The sequence below is a fragment of the Wasmannia auropunctata genome, unplaced genomic scaffold, assembly GCF_000956235.1.
Source record: "Wasmannia auropunctata unplaced genomic scaffold, wasmannia.A_1.0 LD336088.1, whole genome shotgun sequence".
NCBI lineage: Eukaryota > Metazoa > Arthropoda > Insecta > Hymenoptera > Formicidae > Wasmannia > Wasmannia auropunctata.
The window spans coordinates 5,018,899-5,043,102 of record NW_012026802.1 but is presented as its reverse complement, the minus strand read 5'-3'; the positions used below and the strand labels follow the sequence as shown (position 1 = coordinate 5,043,102).

The following is a 24,204-nucleotide window of genomic DNA, read 5'->3' as shown; positions in this document are numbered from 1 at the left end:
GCAGACGTTCCTCCCAGGCAATCGCCGGCGTGCAGTCACCTTGAATCTTCGCCTCGAGAGAACCATAGGGGGATTTTCCTTCGCGACGCGAACTCGTTTCCTCCTTTCTCCCCCCTTTTCACTTCGCGATATCAGCTTAAATACGACTTTGTGCCTTCGTGCAGTTGGTAACCCAGTGCAATAATACCCGGTGCTTGTTAACTAGTTTAATTAATATCGGGAGAATGGCACATGAATGTGCGTGTACGTGTATATGTTACACATGAACACGCCCACGATGTCATCCTTCAGAGTCGGGACAGGGTAAGATTGATTACCAAGATTACTAAAATTATATTCCAATACTGATTAGATCTTGCCGGGAGCGACACCTGAGCCTATTATTGAATCTTGCAGGATAGTTTCGGAGACAAATGATCTGACGAACCATCATTTATTTGCGCCGTAATGGATTTTTTTTTGCGACGTACATTTAAATTTATAAATCATGTAAAATATTTGTTGTATGACTGTGCGATATAAAACAGATTTCACGAGAACATTATGGGCAAGTTAATATTTTTTTTTATGATGCACATAAAGATGTAAATAATTGTGTCGACGCACGTCGCATTCTTAGCAATAAAAGACGTATACGTCTACTATTGCATGCATTGTACGTACGAAACAATGCAAGCCGTTATCCCGATTAAAATCTTTTTTCGTCTTTTAATCATCGATGCCTCGTCGCCGACACGGATTGCATTAAACATAAGGTAACGGTTTTGGAGTATCAGTTTACTGCGTCCTAAATAGTTCTCATTCGCGAACGCGTTTGTGATCTGGCTGGCGATGACATCGAAGAAAACGGTTTCCCCATTTTCTTATCTCACAATTTGAAGAGGAAAAAAATACGTCGATGAAGTAACATAAATGTGGAATAAATAAGTAGGCCGTACATACGCGCGCATCACGTCCACGAGGAATTTATCGTCGTGTTCTCAGCCGTGAGTCAATATGCACATGTACATCGCACGTATGCATACATATATTCTTCGAATCTCCATCCGCAAAGTGGTTCGTTCGACCTTAATACGGCCGACGTGAGAGCGGGTGAATCTTTAACGCGGCTTCTTGTCGAAATTTTCCGGGCACAGGTTTCGCCGTTGGCGTGGAAGCAGGGAGAGAGAGAGAGAGAGAGAGAGGGGTTGGCCAGAGTTCCGATTTTCCCATATTTCGGAAGTCGCATCCGGCCGATCCTCGCCGAATCGAGTTCATTCCGACTCAACAAGCACAATTCGTTCTGCGTGGAATTCGTCAAGTATGCGATTTAACGTATACCGACCGATCTCGATATCCGGTATAGTCGAGTTCGTTGCTTCTGTGTGTGTGTGTGAAGCGATGCACCGAGAGAGAAAGAGAAATATGATATTGCCGATAGAGAAAGAAATAGTTTGTATATGACGGTTTACGTATTAAAAATAGCAATATCAATTTGAAGCAACAAGCATCGAAATTTTATGCAGAAGAGAATGGGAAAACGGTTATACACAGATATCAGATTGTGCAGACTCGATTAGCGTGAATTGATGTTCTGCATCTGTGCCTTACTTTAAGATATTCTTATGCTTCTCGCACAATCTTATAATTGAATCAATTATTTTCATAATTAGAAAATCAGCCGTAATTATTAAAGGTTGATTGTATCGTCGTAATAACTCACTCATAGAAGCTCCTCCGGGATCGGCTTTTCTGTTGACTGTGTCGCATCTTGAACCCTATCATTCTACCAGGTAAATCTCGTTACGACTATCTGCAGTTTCCCTCTCCGACCGCTTCCACAGTAATGGGATGTAACGTTGGAAAAATGCGAGCGCGGCTCCCTTCAATCGATTCGATCTCTGCAAGTGGATAATCAGGATGGGCAGCGATGCTGATATAGCTCCCGGTGAGCACCTTAAGATCGAATAAGATCGTATATCCTGTCAAAAGAGAGGGACGAAGTTTGGCGCGGGAAGTTTAGCGATAATAATAAAAAGCGACGACGACGCGAAGCCAGAGCTCCTTTCGCGGAGCCATCGATGTTTCACTTATCGCGGGAATTAAATTTGGATGAAGCTGTTCTCAAGAGCTGACGTTTCGTCGCTTATCGGCTGTTTTATCACCCGTTAAACTTTGTTTTTTTTTTCTTGAAACACGGACTTCCTGTAAATAGACGAAATTAATACCGACGATAATGCAAGTTTAACAGATCCAATATTATTAGTCCCTAACTAATTTAATTTGTTTACAAACAATTAATTTCGATTTTATAAAAATTCTTATAAATTCTTATAAATTGAGTGCGTGAAAAAATTGATGTATCTTTTAATGTGGAAATATATATATATATATATATATATATATATATATATAGGTATATATATTCCATAAGCAATAAATATATTTTCCTCGATATTTTTTAATCGAAACCTTGAAGATCAAGTTAGATATCATGCAAATAATCATTAGATTTATCGATTTTCAGCAGAATTTCAATCGAACTCTCATCAAAATGTGATTATTAAACAATTTGAGTTATATATAAGATAACTCGATTCTGAATGTTTCACATGACGCGCTTTTGAGATTCGAATAATGGCCGTAAGCATGATCCTTAGTTTCCCTGCAGGTAAATCTATACGTATGCAACGAAATTCCGCGAAATACTCAAAAGCACGAAAGCTCCGATAATATTCAAGATATTATGAACTTCCTGTAGTAGCTGCCGGCTTCAGCACTCTATCAACCGCTCCGAGTGAGGATCCTTTATTTCGTAATCTCCGAATGATGTTACAACTTACCTTGGGCGCATCTGTACCACGCCTTCATACCATGTAAAACTACTTGCGGCGCGATAGGGAATCATTCGTGGCCGGTATCGCTTGCCCTTGGCGTACAAAGACCGCGGTCCGTGTACTACACTGCGACTTGATCACTCTCCGTTTCTGTAGTAACATGCTGAAAGAATACACACACGTCTGCGAATGGTGATTTGCGTATGAGTGGGCGTTCCAAAGTCGTCTTACGTGCACTGTTCTACAGTAGGATTCAGCCGAGGCCGCCTCGATCGGGGAACGAGCCATGGTAATGTGAAACATGATTACTCGCGCAGAGATAATATGTGTAATAACAATCGCATTAGCCAACCAAGAGCTGGCCATAGAGCTGCGGGGGATCCGGTCTTGGTGATGGAGTTTATGTCGATGTTGCTGTCTGGCTCGACAACGCGTCGAAGTGTTTCGCCATAAACCAAACGTTTGATTGAGTAATAGTAATAACCCGGGATAATGCAAGCGTCGTTTCTTAGAAGCTTCAATGTGCAAAATTTCAGTTGTTCGTTATTTTATTAAGTTAATTCAGCATTGTCTATTTGTCATTTATTTTTGCGAATTTATAAGATTGTTATGTTTGATAAATTTATATAGCGGAATTGACAGAATGCATTTATTACGGGCAGAATAGAATTCAAAAGCTACAGAAAATCTTTCGAGAGAACAATAGTTCTGCTACCTAAACTTTTTGTAATTATTTAATTCTTTCAAGTTGTAGTTTTTACCAGAGTGCTATATAAAAGTACTATTATTTACATTAATAATAGCGAAAAGAGAGGAAAAGAGAGGCGGTGAAAAAGAGAATCACAAAGACTGTATTTATTATTACAATATTATGAATAATTTAGGTCGAGCTAAAAATTATAATAATTCTGCAAGCTATTGACGTGTCATAATTGATCGTCATATATACTGAAAGTATATTAAAAATTGAATATAGTGACACATTAACTATGATTTATTTTTTTTTTTAATACTGAATTCTACGCTACTTTTTAAGCGCTTTACGCGTCGTGTACAAAATCCCGTGCAAATTGACAGACAGCTCTCAATTGCAGTACGTGATAATGACAACAAATAATCGTCACTATCTGTTCTCGAAATGGAGAGCCGTTGTTCGGCGCGCATCTCCCAGCCACGCCAGCTACTATAATTGATGGCCATCCCTGAAATGAATTCAATGAACATTAACGGGAATTCGTATGCAGATTATAAACAGCTATTTCCCGGGATATGTCCAGTATTGCATCCTGCCAAATAACTTTAGCATCATACCACAGAAAATGAGTACATTTAATCCGATTTGCATATGGCATGATTTACTTCCAACCGTTTGCCGAGTCTACCTCCGTCGAAAAGCATCCGCGAAATAAATATGAAGAATATCTTCCGCGCATCATTGCGTTAACAGATCGAGCTGACGAAATATTTCAATTCTACTTTGTTTAATTGTCTGAACAAAGAACTCACTTGTATCCTTCCTCTGTGCTCTTATTCATCTCAATCTGCCCTCTTTCGATCGTACGAATACGAATTAACCGATTAGCAAACATTTTAAGTTCGAAAACGAGACATTATTTTCTTTTGACAATGTTGTTAATTTTATAATGAAAAGAGGTGCACGCAAACGGAGGATAAGAATGTTCTACGTAAAACAGAATAAATTATCGTTTTTACCAGGCACTTTCTCGGACGGGGTTGTCGGTTCACTCGATATAATTATATGACCGATAATTAAATGCCGATTAAGGCGGCAGAAGACAAAGGATCCTGGCGCTGGTGAACGCGCCAGGCGGTTGCGCGCCCCGCTTATTCCTTCTTCTCGTTTATCGGGCAGCATTATTTGAGAACGGAATTTATTGAAAGTTATTCTATAAAATTGGGCTTTTGTTCGACGGAAGATCCATTCTCGTTAAAGTCAGCTCTTTTTTTTTCTCTCTCGCCTCCCGGACTCTTTTTGCTCTTTGCTCCCCGTCCCCGCTACTTCACTTTTTCCCCGTTATTCGTTCCCCTTCCTCGAACGCCCAGTCGACCACCACACCAATTCAATATCGATGCCAGATATTTCGCGCGACCGCTCGACACAATAATTCAGTTGAGCAGGTAATATTGGCGCGGTAATGGTCGAACCATTTGGCTGTGTCGTTATGCTGCATTGGCGCTTGCACGTTTACGGAGGCCCCGTTCCGCTTCCAGCCATCCCCTAGCGGCCCCTCGCCGCTCTTTTACTCTCCCCTGAGCCGTGCTCTATGTGCATCCCTTCGCCCTCTCCCCCTCTGCCCCTCCCGTTCCCTTCTGCTCCGGTGCATCCCCGGCGTGTACCGCGCAGCCATCCACGAACGGTCGACAATCCGTTGAAACGGAATGTTATCATTGGCCCATGTGTCATTATTGTACACCCGCCGTTTGGCAATTACATAATTCTTACTCGGCGCGGCCGACGTTACAACTACGTGTTTCTTTATATTCCACGCGAATATTGCTCGCCAAATATGATCGTCGTTTATTAAAGCGACTGGCGTCAGGTCCGAGCGCGCCGCAATCGAAAGAGCATCGTTGGCCGATTCTCTGGTCACATCATGATCGGAAGTAACGGTTTTCGATAGTCCAGTCATTTATGAGAATGTGAGATTTTTTGGTTCTTCCATGAAGCGTACATTCTATGTACGTTTCGCACATCTCGCTCATATGGATTATAATTGTTGTCTGAAATAATATCCTGCGGATTTTATATAGTACAACAGCTTTTACAAAATTTTATAAAAAGACGATGATTTCTGTCGCACCCACGGGCAACACGGAAATAATGGATTTTATAACTAAAAGTAGTAATTAGCATTGAAATCACTATGTTATTTTGAAAAACATAAAGTTTTAACGAGGTTATAAGCTTCCGCAGTATTTCTTCGCCTCCTTAGAAAGATCTCATCGCTTATTGTTCTTATAAGCAACTCTTTTGGCGAATAAAGACATTTGCGCTTGCAATAATGCTAGTTCTAAGAAGAAACGGGGTCGACAGCCGCGCGACGGATAGCAACAGCTTCCGGATTTACATAATTCGCTGAAGTAGAGAACGAAGTTTATAGCGTGGAGCGTGCCATGCGGGAACTTTAGGTGATCATAACTGGGAACTCACTTAATGCGACATCGTGAGTTTGCGTCTTCGAAAATCGGGTTTATTTTCCGAAATTATGTTCTACATGGATTGTAACGCATTGCTTAATGTATAAGACATAGTAAATTAAAATGAAAGAATACGGTATAACACATACAAAAACGACCTAAAAGTATAATATATTTTAAATCGATATTTTATTTACTTTTCTTAGAAAATAATGAAAGATAGCTTATTAATAGTACGAATAGTTTTGTATGACAATATCTTGTCATACATTTAAATATATTGTAACATTCGTATCTAAAGTAAATCTATAGAGCCAATACATATATAGGGACAATTAAAAATATAATATTACTCATGAAATTTGCGTATAATTAATCCGGCGCGGCGGCACAAATATAACCTGGAACAGTTTTATTTGTAGTCTACCGTAAGCCTGGACGACGCTCTTCAGTTGATAACAAAAAGTTGTCGATCCATAATAGGATTAGTGCCCCATGGGAAATCAGCTGCTGTAGAAATAATCTCTCGAAGACGCTCCGATTTCTAATAAAAGCTGAAGATACTAATTAGTACGAATTCAGAGACGTTGTTGAAATATTAATTGTATTATCCCAGTGCGACATTAACTGAAGAAATTGTATCCAAAATGAATAGCATTTATTATGACGACTTTGCGCGATTATCTTACAATGGGATTGCGATGTTGTTGTGAAAGTATATCATAAAAGAATTCTCTCTGATGCGCAATATGTAAAGTTTCTTTTTTCAAATTATTTACACACGGAGAGAATTTTATTTTAAAATTTACCCTGAAAATTATGTTAATCGTAGAACAACATAGTATTTCGACGAATTTTATACGACTTTCACTATTTTTTTTTAAATATATACCACAACAAATTTATTGTAGTGCACAGTAAAATTTATTGTAGTGTACAGTAAAATTTGTCGAAATACTATGTTGTCCCACGATTAACATAATTTTCAGGGTAAATTTTAAAAGAAAATTTTATCCGTGCAGAGATATTAAATAATCCCTCCTCATCACATCGTGTATCCGGATTAAATGCAAAAGACGTGGGCAATAATATTAATATATTATGAAATATGGAATATACAGCGCATGTATGTAGAAATTTATTGGTAATTAACAAACAGTGACAGAGTATATTAGTAGATTTCGAAATTTACACACGGTAAAGGGATCTCATAATTAGTCTGTTAACTACTATATGCCGCCGCGAATGGTAGATGGCAGTTTACATTAAACCACGAGGGATATTCTCCCGAAAGTCGGCAAGTTGAAATTGGCTGTCTGCGAAACCAATTTAATTTCGTAAGTTTGAACCGGCCATTAGCATAATTGGCTTTGAGTGCGCGGATATACGTCCGAATCAAAGTCGGCAAGTTCGAATGGGGTTCTTACTTCCACCTCATAGACAATGAATGCTTATGAAAAGTGATCTACTTTCGGGTCTCAATCGACAAACACGTTCCTGTGACGAAGGCGGCGGTCGAGAGATAATCCCTTGTCTAAGTATTTTGCTAGTGTCTCATTGACGCACTAGATCATCGTGTGTATAATCGAGCGTAGTGAGAAAATAATCTCTCGCCTGAATCTTTCTCTTCTTGCAACCACTGTTTGGTTATCCAAGTACTTCCTGATACGATTTTATCGCATTAAGTCAGGAGAGCCCGCTGAATTCGACGAAACTATTTCCAGTCAACGGACAAGCTAGAGGAGGCCTTTCTGAATAAGGCTTGCGTGGCTGCAACCGGGAGAATACTTGAGACGAGTGCAGCGTGAAGTCAGACGGATTGGCTCTTGGAAGGACGGCTAGGAGATGAAGGTAGACGTTCGAGCGAAAAGCGGATGGGAAGGACAGGATACGAAAGCTAGGCATAAGTGCCGGGGAGAAAAAATGTCCCGAGAGTTCGTGAAGCTTGAAAGGAGAGGAGATTTAGAGACTTCTACGTTTTAGGTTTTCCATTTAAATCTAATTAAATAAAGCTAAATAATAAAATAGACGTAATTAGGATATTTTTTTTAGATCCTAAGGATATTAATTTCTACCTTAACATTTTCTACATGGTTTTCATCTTCCTGATATCAACGAAATTCTAGAGTTTGTATCGAACACGAAGAATGCGAGAGAATAGTTCGGTGTATCGAAGATAATTGGTGGACCGTTGAAAGCTATCGGAAAAGCGTTTTCCATTGAGTTTACTTGACAGCGCTAATCATTTATTACGTTTGGACATAACTCGGTGTTTCAAAGAAAGGAATAGAACAGTTATTGCGCGATATGTGCCATGCGAATAGGAAGCTAGCTCTAACAATACATGTGTATCGTATATCCGAACACTAAACTCTAATAACAATACGTCTATTTTATCAGCAGTTCGATTCTCTCAGTTTCTGAGTATTCAGTATTCGATATCAAAACACTATTTAGATATTTAGTCGTATTTATTTCAGATTATCGTGATACCTACTGTCATTACTGTAATAAATTAATGCATAGCTATATCCCTGTAACTATTAATGCAAGAGAGCCTTTATGCTTTAGAAGTTATTTTTCTTCATATAATCTGTAATAAATAAATAACATCGTTTTTTAAATATTAACTTTATTTTTTCTTCGCAAGTAAATGAACTTATGATAATTCAAATTTGTATACACATTTTCTTGTAAATATGTAGGTATATATAATATCTGCTTTTCTTCACTGCCTTTCATGTGTCAGATTTCGCTCCCGTTTCTTGTCACTCATCTCCTATCTCAATTCGTTTTGCTTGTCGTCTTTTCTTGCTTGAATGCCGCGCAACAATCCTTACCTAACCCGACCGTGTACAAGACCCGGCTAAGATGAGCCGAGCAAGCCTTGCCGTTCGAGGTGGTCGCACCACTTCGACCTCCTTGCAGCCGATCACGGCATCGACATTCCGATAGCAAAACCGCTCGCTATTTACGCCGCCGCCACTTTCCTTGATCGCCTGATGCGCACATTTCGATTTGGTGGTTTACAACTTTCGATGTAATCGAAATGCGAAACGAGAGACGAACTTTAAGTAGATCGCGTACAACATGTATCGGAGTGTGACGATGCGTGCGTGTACGGGAAAACAAACTCCGTAAGGAATTACGAAGAATTTATTGGGCTATTCTTTGAAACACAAACTAAGAGCTTTACGAGACAAGTCCGGGCGTTTAAAAGCGATATCGGAACATTTATAGGCCATTCAGAATCAAACGACTTTCGCCGCGTAATCTTTTATCGAAGACATACATCTTCCTCGAACTTTGTAACGAGGTAGTTTTTAACGGTTTGAGCTATATTATTTTTCTTACAACTGTGCTACCGATCGTCGGAGCAGCATAATTTAATCGTTACGTTTTCACGGTGAATAATCCCGGCGCTTATTGATCCATATTCTGTCTTTACTTGGAGGAAGGGCCGCTCGTAAAGTAGGAAACCTTGGCTGCGAAAGTACCCGCTTCGCAAAAGGACCAAAAGGATACTTTGCCGAAATCGCATGAGGATCGCGGGGGAATGGACCGCCGCGAACTAGCGAACATTCGGAATCGGCGGATCGATAACCCAGGGGTTAATGTTGGATAATTCGACCGGGACAGATTGTCCGGAATCCCGTGGGTCCGGGCGCCGCCAGCAGATAATTTCGTAGAGACACTTCGATAGGACTGTCTCGACTTTTGACAAATGGCTCGAGGTGGATGTCTTACAGTCGGTGTTTCTCATTCACGATGACGCCCGACGTCGCGACGCAGTGACTGATGATCCCGCGCGCACGTTACTTTTCCGTTGGTATAGATTGGTACAGTATCCGGTTAAAGTAGAGCACGATTGCCAATTATTAAGATCTTTTGTTTCTTAATATGTGTACACGTTGCACGTACATCGATTATTTGCGAATTTTGAGATTCTCGAAATATGATTAGTTATCAATTTTTATATAATTAATATCAGCTTTTTAATTTCTTTTTTTCTTTACCTGGAGATCATTCTGCTACTAATTTTAAATTCTTGGACAAATTACCAATCTGGATATCAAAATTATCTTTGTCGATGAATTATTATATAAACTAGTTATGTAGATACACAAATTAGTTTTTTTAAATACTGATTGATATCTGCACAAAGTGCAGATTCATTGTTATTATAGCGGTGCCAGATCGTACTGATATGGGGCAACTCTTCGTTTTATTAGTCGCCATTCAACGGGTGCACATAAAACTTTTAATCAGAACGCCATGATAGCTCCGACACGACCGATCAATGTAGACATAATCGGGCGAATAAAAATTCGGGATTGGCTCAATAAACGGATATGCTCGCGTAATTGCTACGTTTACCAGTGTCCGACATCAGCCTGATATCTTTCCATGGCAGAATAAACACTACGTTAACGTTCCGCAGCGACACAATGTCGCCGGTTGTGAGAAACGAATCTTTCTGCGTTTCTGCGCCGGAGATTCGAAATGCGATTCGTACGTATAGTGCGTCCGTGTTTTCGTGCAATCCTATTCTCCATTTTTCTTCCTCACTCTCTCGCTGTACCATGTAGTTCTCCGCGGCTGCTCTTCCTTTTCCCGTCGGCAAATGTTGCCGGAAATTCTGCCGCCCGCCACCTCCGCCTTCCTTCCGCGCGCGTCACGTACCAAAGGAGACCCGCACCACTGAAGTACCCGTTCGTACGGCGACGTAGCTCCGTTATCGTACGATGGCGACGGAGACGGCAGCGTCGTGTCGGAACGAGATATCCGGAAAATATCGGGAACCTATCAGGACTTTTATGCCACCCAACTAGCGCTTGCTCGATATGTTTCTTCTGTTTCTACTTGCGAATGGATGAGCGAGCGAAACAGCGAATTTCGGATCGATAACGCCGCGCTGCGCCTCCGTCATCCGATAGCTATATATACTTCCGGCCGCGTTAGCAAAACCGTAAACTGGCAGCATCGGCGTGGCATTATCTCGATCCGGTTCATTAACATAGTCGACTCCCGCGGAATGGACTCGCCGAATCGTACCTGGGCAACTTACGCTCTCGCTTTATGCGCGATAAATTGCGTCCCGGAGAGCGCTTCGATTGGGGACCAGACGTTGGTAATCTCGGTGCATGCCTTAAAACTAGCAGCGGCACGACTTCCAGATGAGAAAGTATGGTCTTCTTTTTCCTGCAATTGCGCGCCGCGCCGCGCGCCGCTGCGAAAGGGAAGCGGCATTACGTTAGATCGGCGAGACTAGGCAAAATAGAGCAAAGTAAAGTTTCTCATCGCTTTTAACGTACGTTTGACTGTGTACGGCAGGATACGATTAGGCGGATACTCGATTGCTACAACTTTTCCGGCTGTGCATACGATATTCTGTACTCTTCTAAGGCCCATATTTATTGTAACGTTTCTGCTGAGAAACTCAAGTTCAAGTCGAGTTTCTGAGTAAATTAAATAGTTTCGAGATGTGATACGGTTCAATAAATGGATCTTGAAGGTCCATTCGTAACGTCATGTGACACGAGAACATAAAATAATGTTTACCTTGAGATAAGATTTAGATTTAATTTTATGCAATTTAATAATTAATTCTCGTGAGAAAATATCGCATGTACATATGTTAATATTTGAATCATTGCATATCGCTGAAATGTGACTTGAAATTGATTTGAAAAAGAGATTGCATTTTGTAACAAGAATTATTAACAATTTGTAGATTTAAAATATTATTCTTAAATATTTTCGAAGACGGTTCTCGATTATTAATTTTTATAGCATCTCATATATCTGATAGATATTCATGCGGCATACGTGGATCGTTTGAAAAATTATTACAATTAACAAATTATTACAAAAAAAAGGGAAAACTTAGCTAATATAATAATTTGCATGTTCTTACTATTTTCAGGATAACTATAATATTTGATATAATTATTATATGTATAGTAACGTGGCCTCTAAACTATTAATAGCTATTGTATTTATGTAATTAAAATAATTTATTTTATTACATATTCTTAATAAAAAATTACAAAATCGCTTAAACTTATTTGTTTTATCGTAAAAAAAGTATGGGAAACGAGGGAGCGCTTATCCTTCGCGAAAATCTAATTGTCGATTTACCTCTCTCGCCTTTATTTCTCTTCGTGACTCGACTGCTTATTACACTTGTAATCTTAAATTGTACAGTGTATTTGTAAAAAGTGAGATCGAGTTGCGGTAACAGTTAACTCATTGCACCTATTTTTAGATGACAGCTTTACTCATAATGTAAGAGAAAAATCATATTTCTTCCATGGCTCTCTCCGCTAGATTTCCCAAGTCACTCGGGTATATAACGTCGCGGCTATTAATATTCTTCTCATAAATATTCCTCCTCGCGACCACTCGACGGGGTTCTCACGCTTATTGAATCGCGCGCCGCAGAAGTGCAACTAGCGGATGCTGGAAACCAGTGATCTTGGACATTTACATGGTCTACTTTTCGCTCGTGCGGCACGACGCACCTTATATTCTCGCGATGCATCGGGTTTCCCACCACTCGGCGGCTCCTCCTATCCGAATGCGAATCGCGCTTTGGGCTTGAAAACTGTGACGAAAGCGTGACGAAGAGATTTAATTTTCATTTGGGTAGTAGAATTTTATCCGTGACCCCATTATGCAAACTCTTGATCATTATTAATAGAATATTCTACGATCAAAGCCCAGTCGCGTACCATACACAGAATATCAGTTAGTTATTGTTACGCTGATATCGTAAGCATCGTGCATGTGAATTTCAGGTTTGAGAGGTATCTCATTTTAAAATTACACGTTACATGAAATGTAATATACGGGAACGCTATGTCCTAGTTACATGGGAGGAAAATGGATTTCTCGTCCAACGAAATGATTAAATATGACGTCCAACGGACGTCTATTTTACGAAGATCATATTCTTTTATGCGCGTTACCGTAAAATCCAATTATTTAGCTGTAATTGGCTTAAAATAATTAAATAATAAAAAACCTGCGTGTTAGTTGTATTTGTTTATTTTATAATTTGTAGACATGGATACATTAAAAAAAAAATGCGGAATCTTAATGCAAAATTATTAGTCGTGCAACGAAATATATTTTGCAAATCATTTTCTATAACTGAAGATATCTTACCGTTCCGCTCGCTTGTCATCGCGCGGCACATCGCGGTATATTGATCGATATGTGTATGAACTTACCAGTTTACTTCCACTGTTGCCACTTGATGAAGGAGCGTTTGTCCCCGATTTAACATCTCGCGCGACGAGAGATTGATTGGATAATTTTCTCGAATGATTCGATCGTGGAATTTGTCGAACTGGTTAGCCCGTGGCTAACAATAACACTCGTTAAGAGCTTGGCAATCTTCTCCACAATGGTTTCTCACCGTGCACACGTATGAAAATAATTTGCCAACGGCAGATGGATTATTATCGTCAACGCCGATCTTGACCGTGCCGCCACAGGTAGTAACTACTTTCTCTTCGCTGTTCTTTTCTCCGTTTGCGCGAGTCATCCCAAGGACTTTCCTTATGTAGGAGTACAGAGCGCTGGCTGAGATCCAACGTAGCCTTACAACTCGGGGGGGAGGAGGAGGGAAAAGTTACACATGCCGCAAAGAACGGGAAAGGAAAACGACGTTTTTCGTTATAAAATGAGTTTATTTTCTCTGTACCATATATGCTATGTACAACGTGTGTGTTACGGTACTGACATATACGACGTTTGGCGAGAAAGATACGTCTTGATAATGTAGAAAAAAAAATGGAATTAATTAGAAACACGCACGCATTACGTTTAACGTCAGCAGAGTGATTCGTTAAATTACATAGCAGTTTCAGTGCGTGGATGGTATGACGGGCGTATTATTAAAACGGTAGTTGGTATGCTGGTCGTGGATGGGAAAAAAAAAATAGGCGTGATAGGGTACGAGTATTCTTGAAGGGCAATGTACGTTAACGTAAAAAATAAATAAGCGATTATATGCTGGTGCGCGGATATAACATAAGAACGCTCGCGATCGTCGGGTAAGTTCTGTACGTGACGTATGTATTCGCGATGAAAATGGTTTAATTTGGCGAGAGACCGACGCGGCGGCGCGGTCGGCAGCGGGAGAGGAGGAGTCGCGAGAGAGAACGGCAGGGAGGCTAGGAAAACGAAGAAAGGGAGTGAATGGGTGCGAGGGGGCGGATGGAAAAGAAGACGTACAGGATAGAGAAAAGCAGAAATACACGCTTGTCATGGTACAGAACAGACTCGAGCTTCTCGAGCTTACGACGGAGCAGGCGCGCACCTCAGGCTCGAGGACAAGCACCGACATCTCTACAAACTCGTGGATACTCCTGGTAAGAAGTACAGGGTATAAACACAACCCTCATTAAGATGGACGATACGGAGGGTGGCGGGGGGGGGGAAGGGGACGGGGAGCGGGAGCGGAGAGGGAGAGATGAAGAAGAAGCGAGTGGGTACTTGCACGCGGTGAAACGAGACGACGCCGGCCGCGTTGAATTGCTCGCGGCTACCCAAGTCGGCCGGCCGGTGGATTGCAGGATTGTGCAGTTGATATCATCGAGAGCGATCGTCCTCGAGCCCAATATTATCTTTCCTTCGCAATTGCCTTCCGCGGCCCCGATCCATAGCGCCGAGGCCGCCGGGGCGCGTTAACTTAATCTTAATTACGTTATTATATTGATGAAACATGATTGCTCCTTTAACTTTTCATCGTATACGCTCTTTAAATGTAAAGACAATTAATTAATTAATGATTATCCTTATACTCCGCGTACTCGGCAGTTTCCATTGACTTGGCATCAAACGTCAGCGACCGGGGCACGGCCGGGTATGCGTGCCGCGCATACGGTTCGATCAAGTCGATGAAAAGTGCTCGCAACATCGTTATCGTGTTACTCGAAATGCACGCTGTCTACGAGGTGGCGCGAGAAAATCTTGCACATCTTCCCCGTGAAAGTAGTGACTTAGGATCCGTTTCAGCGAATTTCCGCATTTTATTATTAGTGGAGACAACTTTCATCTCCCCACAAGTCTACCTCTTTTCATGAATCTCTCCCCCCTCTCTTCCCTTCTCACGTCGGAGACCGCTTCTCGCAGCGAGGCGAAGAGATGTCAGATTTTTCTTGCGCCACTCCATACGCCCATGTGTTGATACGTGTTGTATCGAAATTACACCGCTAAAGCGTTGCGCGCGGCGACCACATACGCACGGCGAGCGCTTCCCGGGTGCGCGTTCTCGCGCACCACCGTTCCAGCGTCGACGCGGTCGCGCTCGCGCGCGCGCAACACCGTTTCTCAATTGCGTTCGTACAAAATATCGTCGAACATGTATAAAATTGGCTCTACCCTCTCACCACAAGCAGGTTGGATATACTACCGCAGCGTTAGCGAAAAATTCTTAAACGTAAATCCATAATTGAAGTGTTATCTTTGAAGGAAAGTAAAAAAAAAATGAGGGAGAAAAATCATTAAGTTCGTCATGCACATCGCGTTCACTTACTGTACGCGTAGGCACCTTCGTTGGCATGTTCATCATCGTACGTATACATTATATTTATATATATATATATATATCCATATTTATATATTTATATTTATTTGTATTTTATACTTCTATAAAAGAGCGGATCACGCGTAAGAAGCAGCGGTGAAGCGGGGAAAGGGAAGTTATCGGCCAGGCCGCGACTGGTTTACTTCCGTAATGCGAAGGTAATCGAATCGCGCTTCGGAAATATACACCGGGGAAAAAAAATGCGAGTCCCGCCTGCGTTTTCTGCATTTCAATTTTTATCCCTCGGCGGGATCAATGCCGCTTGATTTAAGGGGGTGAAATTCCATTTAGTCCGGTGTCGACGGGATCTCGTACGGGGCCAGTGCCTAGCAATATCCACGGCAATTAGATCCAATAATTAAAGCGTACACTGGAATTCCGATGGACGTAACATACGCGCGCTCTGCCGCTGTGTATATCCTTTTTCGTTCGATGTCGGGCTATTGTTGTTGCGTTAGCGACCGCTAGCCGTTAACAGTGAGTTACACGTGCGGCAAACGCGGCCGTGGTAGACGCGAAACATTCGCGGATGGATATTCTATCTTGCTCGGAAAAAAACCTTTTCCAATCTCTCAAATTTAATCTTGCATTCGATTATCTCGACATCAAAACAGATCAGAACGTTGAAATATTATTTTAGATAAAGATATAATTTTGCCCGTACAAGTAATGAGCACGTGATCGCTGCTTACGTACATAACGTTTTCGAGGCGTATGAATAAAAGCAGAGCTCGTACAGACGCGAATTCCCGCTGCGCGATCGGCAAATGTCAAACACCAGAACAATCCGAAGTTTGGTTAACTGTAATGCAAACACTTCAGTCCGATTGGAGGCTCCCATTTTGTCTCGCTCGTTCCTTTGTTTGTCTTAACGAGTGTATTTTAATCCTCAAGTTTCGCAATTAATCTGATCTCCCCGTGGGTCCGCCTTGTGTACTTTGATGAAATCGATAAGGCACCGTTGGCATAGCTAACCGATTTGTATTTCTCGATACTGTAGCGTGTTATATCCTCTGGTTTCTCTATTGATTTTTCTTTTTTTCCTCGCGCGTTCTTTAAAGCAAGATAAAATCTGAATCGCTATGTCTGGTGAAATGTTTATGTTAATTCTGATTATTATGCCAAGCAGTAGTCATTAAAATGCTCTAAATTAAAATATGCAGATTATTTTATCTCAATTCCCTTGATAGTGTATTTGTGTATATAAATTATAAAATATTTCATATATATCGATATTTTTAGAAATTCACTTTTCGTTTCTCTCCATTTCTCTGTTTGCCGCGTGCAATGTGAATTTGACAAATACCTTTTATTTGCGGCTCATACAGAAAATATTGTACAATGACTGTTATAAACTGAATTTTTCTGTGTTTGACATTATCGACGCGGCTTTGTCCTTTAGAATTTTCTCAAGATGTCCGGCAAGATGAAATTGCAGAACCGACGGAGCGCAATATTTTATTGCTTACGTAACCACAGTCCGAAACAGGTTCTTTTAATCGTATCAATCAATTTTTTATTGCCTCTTTCGACTCGAATGCGACCAATCCAGATTGATAAGCTCACGTGTCGCGACGTAAATTAACCTGGCCGCTATGGGATGGCTAAGGATAAGGGACATGACTAAGGTTACGTCGGAAGGGGGGGTCGAGGTTACGTAATTCTGGTATGGAGAGATAGCTATCCTCGATGTGATCCTGCACTACTCTCTCTCTGTCTCTCTGTCTCTCTCCCTCCCTCCCTCCCTCCCTTTACTCTCGAAGCTAGATTCAACCCCATCAAGCGTTACCCCCGCAAGCTTAGCTTAACCCCGAGACGCCACAAGAGGCAATTAACCTTCCGCCAACCCCTTTGCGCGCACGTACCTTTTGCCCCTCTTCACCGAGCTCATCGCGTTTCGGTCCTGCCTCTGTTTTCTCTCGTTCCGTCTCAATCCCTTCTCTCTCTTTCATCCCCGTATTTAAGCCCGCCGCTTCTAGCTCCTCGCCGCGCCGTACCATTGATATCCTACTCTACACGTCTGCATAATCATGCGCAATTCCCAATGCTAATTAGAGTCCATGCCGGTAGCCTAGCGTATACGCGTCAACTCTCCATCACCTACAGAGTCACAGCGCGCTGAGACGTGTCCCACATCGCGTCACGTCGCCTCGAGAGAAAAAAAAGGGGGACGGTAAAAGCAGCTTGTGAGGGCAGGGCAAAGCGAAGGGGAAAAGGGCATGGCGGTGGCTGCGGCGTGGCGATGCACGTGGGCGCAAGAAACCGACCGAACTCGCGCGCGAAATCGATTACTCTCTTCGCGGCTGAATTTTTGTGGCCGTTACATTATCAACTACTTACCGGCGGAAGTGGTGTGGCGAGACGGCCACTTTTATCCCGGAACAAAGTAAGAAATCGATTTAGCCGCGGCGTGAAGCGTGTGATTCTCGGTATGCGTCTCCGATCAGATACGGATTAAGTATCGACGTGATATTACGAGAGAGAGCTTCCCCTTTCTTTCTTTTTTTTTTTTCATTTATCGTGCCCTTTCACGTCCGCTTCTGAGAAGCGGTTTCCTTAGACGACGTCGATTTTCGTTGAACGACGATACGCGCACGCACGAAGGTCACTTGGACATTGAACGTTACGCTAATTAAAGGTTGCCGGGTACGGATCGTAATTGCAACCTTGCTCCTTTCTTCCACGAAATAGCCGGCCACCCGAGAGACAGAAAGACGAAATTGATGATACGTACGATTCGTTGCGCCGACCTTGGCCGGAAACGCCGATTGGGAGACACTGATATCTGTGCCTTCAATAAGCGACAGATGTAGCAAGTAATCAAGGCGCAATTGTGCCTAATTATTCCGTTCAGTAATTCACCGGCATTATTAGCACGTGTGCATATACGCGAGCGTGTAATTAACTTTTAACCGGTAAGACAAAGTTGCAGAAGCAACTTTCGATTAAACGATACGGCGAAGTCGATCGGTTTCACTACATTGCCAGCTGCGAGGAAATAAAGTTTGGAACGAGAAAGAAGATACGTCTATGATAGTATCTAAATACGGTAATAATGTAGATACACAAGAACATTCGTAGAGATGGGCAGCGCGATTTCATTTTCTTTTTGTTTTTGATCGTGTTTTTGATCAAACAAACGTCTCCTCTATGCTACCCCGATGCGTTCAACAAACTCCGCGATCTGCCCATCTAACCGAATCTAATTGGAATTAGTAGAACGCCTCTGCAAAGCTTCCACCCGACTACAAGGTAAGCGTGGGTGGTAAAAGGGCCATGCTCTACTAAAAGCTACGTATATTGGCTGCAACCTCGCAATGCGGTACACTCGTAGAAGTTTGATATAGTACGAAGGTGGCGTTCATCCGAATTCCATATTTCATAAAGAAAGATTCAAAGAGAGGGGCCGCGCGCGGGAGTGTTTACTTTTGCCGATCGCCTCGAGAATCGTGACACGCGGCACGATCCCCTCTTCGCGGCACGCATCGGTTTGAGAACTCACGTCCATGTGAAGTCAGCCAAAGATTCGTTAATAGCGATTTACGCAGGAAGACGAGATTGACGATATGCCGTGGGAGCTTGGTGGGAGAGGTCGTTCAGAAACGACGCGCGGAGTATCCGCCGTCGTACAACTTACAGAGACTGTCGGTGCGCCCGGGCATGGAGTGCATCCCGGGTACGGAAACGGAGACCGATAGCGCCTCCTGGTGCTTCAGCATCTGCCGACGTCGCTGCCAGGTGAAGGTCCATGCCGCTATGATGGCGATCTGGGCGACGAGGAAGACGGTGCCGGCTACAATGGCCTCGCCCAGATTGATGCACATCCCCATCGTCGACGATATGTCTTCGCTCTCGACGAAAACGGTGTCCCTCGTCGCGGACGTGAGGTTCGGTAACTTACCGTCGCGCTCGAAGCCAAACTTGTCCGTGATCTGGATGGACTGCACCAGGAGGAGGTCCTCGCGGCTCTGGGAGCCGACGGCAGTGGAGCGACGACGGCGACGGCGTCGGCCGAAGGAGATCACCGAGCGCAGCTCGCCGGTCGTCTCCTCCTGATCGCATTGCACGGGTTCGCAGGTCGGCATGCACGGAGTGACCAGAGCGCGGAACTGCACCACTTCCGAACTCGGGAACTTGAAGGCGTCAAAGTGCGACAGCAAAATCTGCATAAAACGAAAAGGAAAAGAGATAATAAATAGGTTGACAATTTATAAGAATGAAAGGAGATTACTGAGAAAGCGTAAGATATTCATTTGTCAGCTCACAGAGCTAACAAAAATTCTTTATAATTTCTTGAATGCGAAAAATTAGTTTATATCTTAATTTTCGATAATTTCAAAATTTTGATATATACTCGATAGGTAATGATGATGATAAGTAAATGAACGTCGTGATCTTTGCATTTAATTTTCAACATGGTATGTAAAAAAATACATTTCAGCGAGGAGCACGAGGGAAGGAAATTCGATACGTGGAATGTAATAAAAGGAACTTCCTCTCGCGTACTCCGTCGGTCCCTTCCGACGGATTGCAAGTCACGTAACCAATTGTTTCACGCCGTTACTTGTCGCTCGGATAATACATAAACACCTGTGCCGAATGGCTCCTCGGAACGCAACGATTTCGCCGTTCGGGGCTTTTGTCGAGTTCGCATACCGTTAGCAAACTACAGCGCCAATATTATGACATTTGCGGCGGCGCGGCGTCCCCCCGTCTCCGCTTCTCTTTCGCCGCTCTTTATTATCCCGGTAGTTGCGTATAGAAATTTCCGTGGTTTTTTTTCATCGCAAGAAACAAATTAAAGTACCATCAGGCGCCAATGTTAAACTGAGAGTGGTGTTTGCGGCGAATTTCGAAGCGACAGATTTATATCTGACTTTTTTTTCGCAAAGTTAGAAACTACCTAACAATAGCGAATGTAATCAGCGCGAGGCAGCTGCGAAACGCGCGCGTATCTTGCCTTTTTTTCTATACATACTCGTAATTCATACGCGATGTCGGTGCGCCGTCGACTCGACTAAGCTGTGTCGCATTAATTCTGAAATTCCGACACGGGCGGTCGTTCGCTCATAGAATTCAGTGTGGATGCGGAATAATGGTAATCTTACCCATATGTCGCTCTCACATAAATTTTCGACTGTATCCCAAAGTCAGGAACCGGGCCGCGACGGCGCGGCGGCGTGATTTTACCCGCGCGATCGCGCGGCGTCGAGGACGCGACGCAAGGAAAAAAACGCGGGCTCTTACAGAAGAGGGATTACAGAATGCGGATGTCAGGGATCGTGTAACACGACGGGCGTCGGCCGTCGCACGCAATATGCGTAAGAGATGATCACTTCAAACTGGTTTTTCACGTCCCGCGGCAGCTGCGTTCGAATTTTTTTGTTCTTTATTAGGTAAGGCCATATAACGGCAATTACACGGGATTATGACATGAAAAACAGCCCAAGTACCCGCTTTTACGCGCGCCATTAGAGCGCACGTATATATCCATCCGGGCAAATGGTGCGACCAAGCGCATCGCTGTAATTCCTATTTTCTCGCGACAAGCGGACCTATCCGTTAAAATCTTTTTTATTTCGTTTACAGCCTATGTCGTGGTTATATCGCGCGTAAGTTTTTTACCGCTATCTTGGTCGATCGGAATTGGTACAAGGGATTCAAGTCTCTCTCTTTCTTCCTCCTCTCTCCCTCCCCCCCCCCTCCCCTCTCTCATAGTTCGCCTACAAAACGAACGTATGATAATCACTCGTGTTCGCTCGTTAGGCTCGTCGTCCGCAGAGTAATCTCGCGATCATCGTTTTCACCTTGGAACGCCACGCCGGCCGTAATATATTCATAGCTACGTTCGCACGGCGCGCACGGCTCGTCATTGATTTCTCTTCATTCAGATCATTCGCTATATACATGCTCGCAGGGTCATGACGCCCGCTCTTGAAGCTGAACTTCTCTTGAAATTGAGAAAGAGGGCCGGGAGTACGCACGAGGTTAGCGCCACGCTCATGTGCACGTCGAAAACTGGTTTCTCTGCGGCGCATTACCAAGTTCATCGTATTTACACACCGAGCACGTATATTATCGGCGGGAAGTAAGACATTAAAATATGCTTCGTTCCACGTACAGCTTCATTTAGCCGTTTCTTTGCCTGCGCGCGCGTCTAGTGGAACGAGCGGAACTTTATTAACCCAACGTCATCCCGCGCAGAAAGAGTAGCGGAAGGTCCATTCTCCGCGGGGGAAAAGCGAGAGCGATTGCATTCGTAGCGGATGGAAGAAGAAGCGTAAGCGGATCGAAGGGAGAGAGGAGAAGGCCGGTGAGGAGGAAAGCCCGGGGACGCGCGCGAGTTTGAGAGGTAGAGACGGAGTAAGAGAAATATACAGAGAGTACAGAGGTACGTATATAGCCGCCGCATGCACCGGGGAAAAGAAACACAGGCCGTATCCGCGGCATCTGGTACGCGCCGACGATAAGTCTCCTTCAACGGCAACGACGTCGGCGATGGGAAAGGACGGGAAAGAGGAGCCCCGTCATAAATGTACCGCATCAGATCAGTCAGATCGTAAGGCTCGCCGCCCGCGCTTTTACGGCCGCGGATCAACCTGATCCCCCGTTGTCTGCTTTATAAGTCGGCCCGCGGGCTCTCCCCCATTCGCCCGCGGTTCATCCCTACGTATGTTAGGAGGGGAGGGGGGGGCGGCGGGGGTTACACGCTCTCTTACGTATACGGTTTACGTATACGGACGTGGCGGTTGAGAAATGTTTCCAATTTCATTCAAACCGGTTGTGAAATGGAAGAGAGCCTTCGTACCGCGGCCCGGTTACGTGACGGACATACCGGAAAGCCGAACTTTTGGCAAATTTCTGGTTAGACGCGGCGCAATGCCGCATCGTCACCGACACTCCGCGCGATGCATCCGTCGCCGACGATCGTTTCTCATTCTATCTCGATTTAGGATTAATAAAATCAACGGCGTTGTATACCGGTTGACGTTCGCGGCGCGTTCGCTCGTTCGTTTTACAATCGTTCGTGTTTATGCGTGACAGATAAACATTTTCTATTATACAATATTATCAGAGGACGCGATTTTAATAGCACGAATAAGCTCTCATATATGTGGAAGATGTGACGTGCACGAGAAATATTTTATATAAATATTCAGAAAGTTTATAATCTCATCTATCTATATAGATATACAATTTGCTTCGCGAGCAGTTCGTTAAATTACAGACTTTATAAACGTATTTCTAAGTTCGGCAAACATTTATATTAAACTTTGTCTTATATTTGCAAAAATAGTTATTTTATTTGATAGAGGCAGAAGCATCTTTAAATATTCTTTAGTATACATTTATTTGCTCCGAATGATTATCAGAATATTAATTGTTAAATAATTAATTATTGTAATGGCAATCAGTACATCGTAAATGATTTTATCAACTTGAAGTTAACTTGAAGTACTAGAAAGTACTAGTGTTCCCGGTAATAATTAATTGTTAATCGTTTATTAGCTTGTGCTCATACAACATACGGGAGGGAATAGGCCTTTCAGCCTTCTGAGATTAAGAAAGACAAAGAATGAACAAGCAACTTCCTGTTATCGGGTATATCTCGGGTCAAACGATGCCCCTTCGTTTACCGAGAATCAATGTTGCGAACGTTTATTACCATATCGTAATGACGGTATACTGTCGCAAACGACGGAGATTATTGATAGCTGATAGCGTGGCGTATATCAAAGTTGTTGCCAGACGTTTTATCATTCATGCCAGTCGACAGGTAAATAAGGTGCGTACGGGATAATATACGGCGCGAACGATCGCGATGAAATCTTCTTCAAGTTACGCTTCTACAGATTAGAATTTACATACACCCCGCCGTCTTGATTAAACGCGCCAGATGAAAATTGAATATAGTGAGGATATTTTTCTTATTCTTGCCTGCGCCTCGACAAAATTCACCGAGCGAGAGAGAGAGAGAGAGAGAGAGAGAGATCTCAGCGGCATCGAGATCTCTATCTTCGTATCGTAGCACTCGACAGGAAATGGGGTTAGCCCTTCGTGATCAGCCGCGCGGTCAGGAAACGAGATCAAGCCAACAGCGCGCGGTGCGCACGTTCTAAACCGGAAAAGGGCGCCACGACGCTTGATACACAGGAACGACTGTGGGGGTGATATATCTTGATGCTCGGCATCTTACGTACGTAGCCGATATAAATTTACTCTTTGTTTCTACCACGACTGTTATTACTTTCTAATAAAGCGATATTGCGCCGTACCGCGGCCGTGCTTGCGCGAGCAAATGATGTGGAACGACGAGTTAACGAGGCCGTGCGCCTCTTATTGCTCCACCTTCGCTCCACCGGCACTCGTTCCCTACCTGCCACTATCGTAACGATCCGTTTGTTTTACTCGTCGACACGTGAAGCATCAGCCACGCGGTCCACGACCCGGGCGTAGCTGGTCGAATGTTGCGCGCCTCGAACACAATGCAGCCCAAAGAAAAGCCCGCCGCTGCTGCCCCCGCACCGTTCCGCCACTTCCGCGATACATCGCCCCGGTCCCGATGCAGGGAGAAAACATAATTGGAAAAGTCCAAGCCGGTTATATCGCCGGCTTCAGACTAACGTAAGA

At 43.3% G+C, this 24,204-nt stretch overlaps 2 protein-coding genes across 3 annotated transcripts in view; one reads left to right on the top strand and one right to left on the bottom strand.

Annotated features, from left to right (window-relative positions):
- The window catches only part of LOC105448347 (autophagy-related protein 16-1), a 391,410-nt gene that overhangs the window by 145,165 nt on the left and 222,041 nt on the right, over positions 1–24,204 (top strand). The gene's annotated exons all lie outside the window — the stretch shown is intronic.
- The window catches only part of LOC105448344, a 64,803-nt gene continuing 58,678 nt past the window's right edge, over positions 18,080–24,204 (bottom strand). Inside the window, exon 5 of the mRNA XM_011686862.1 lies at positions 18,080–19,736. Coding sequence (XP_011685164.1) covers positions 19,170–19,736 — 567 coding nt within the window. The 3' untranslated portion in view covers positions 18,080–19,169. The remainder of the gene's footprint in view (positions 19,737–24,204) is intronic.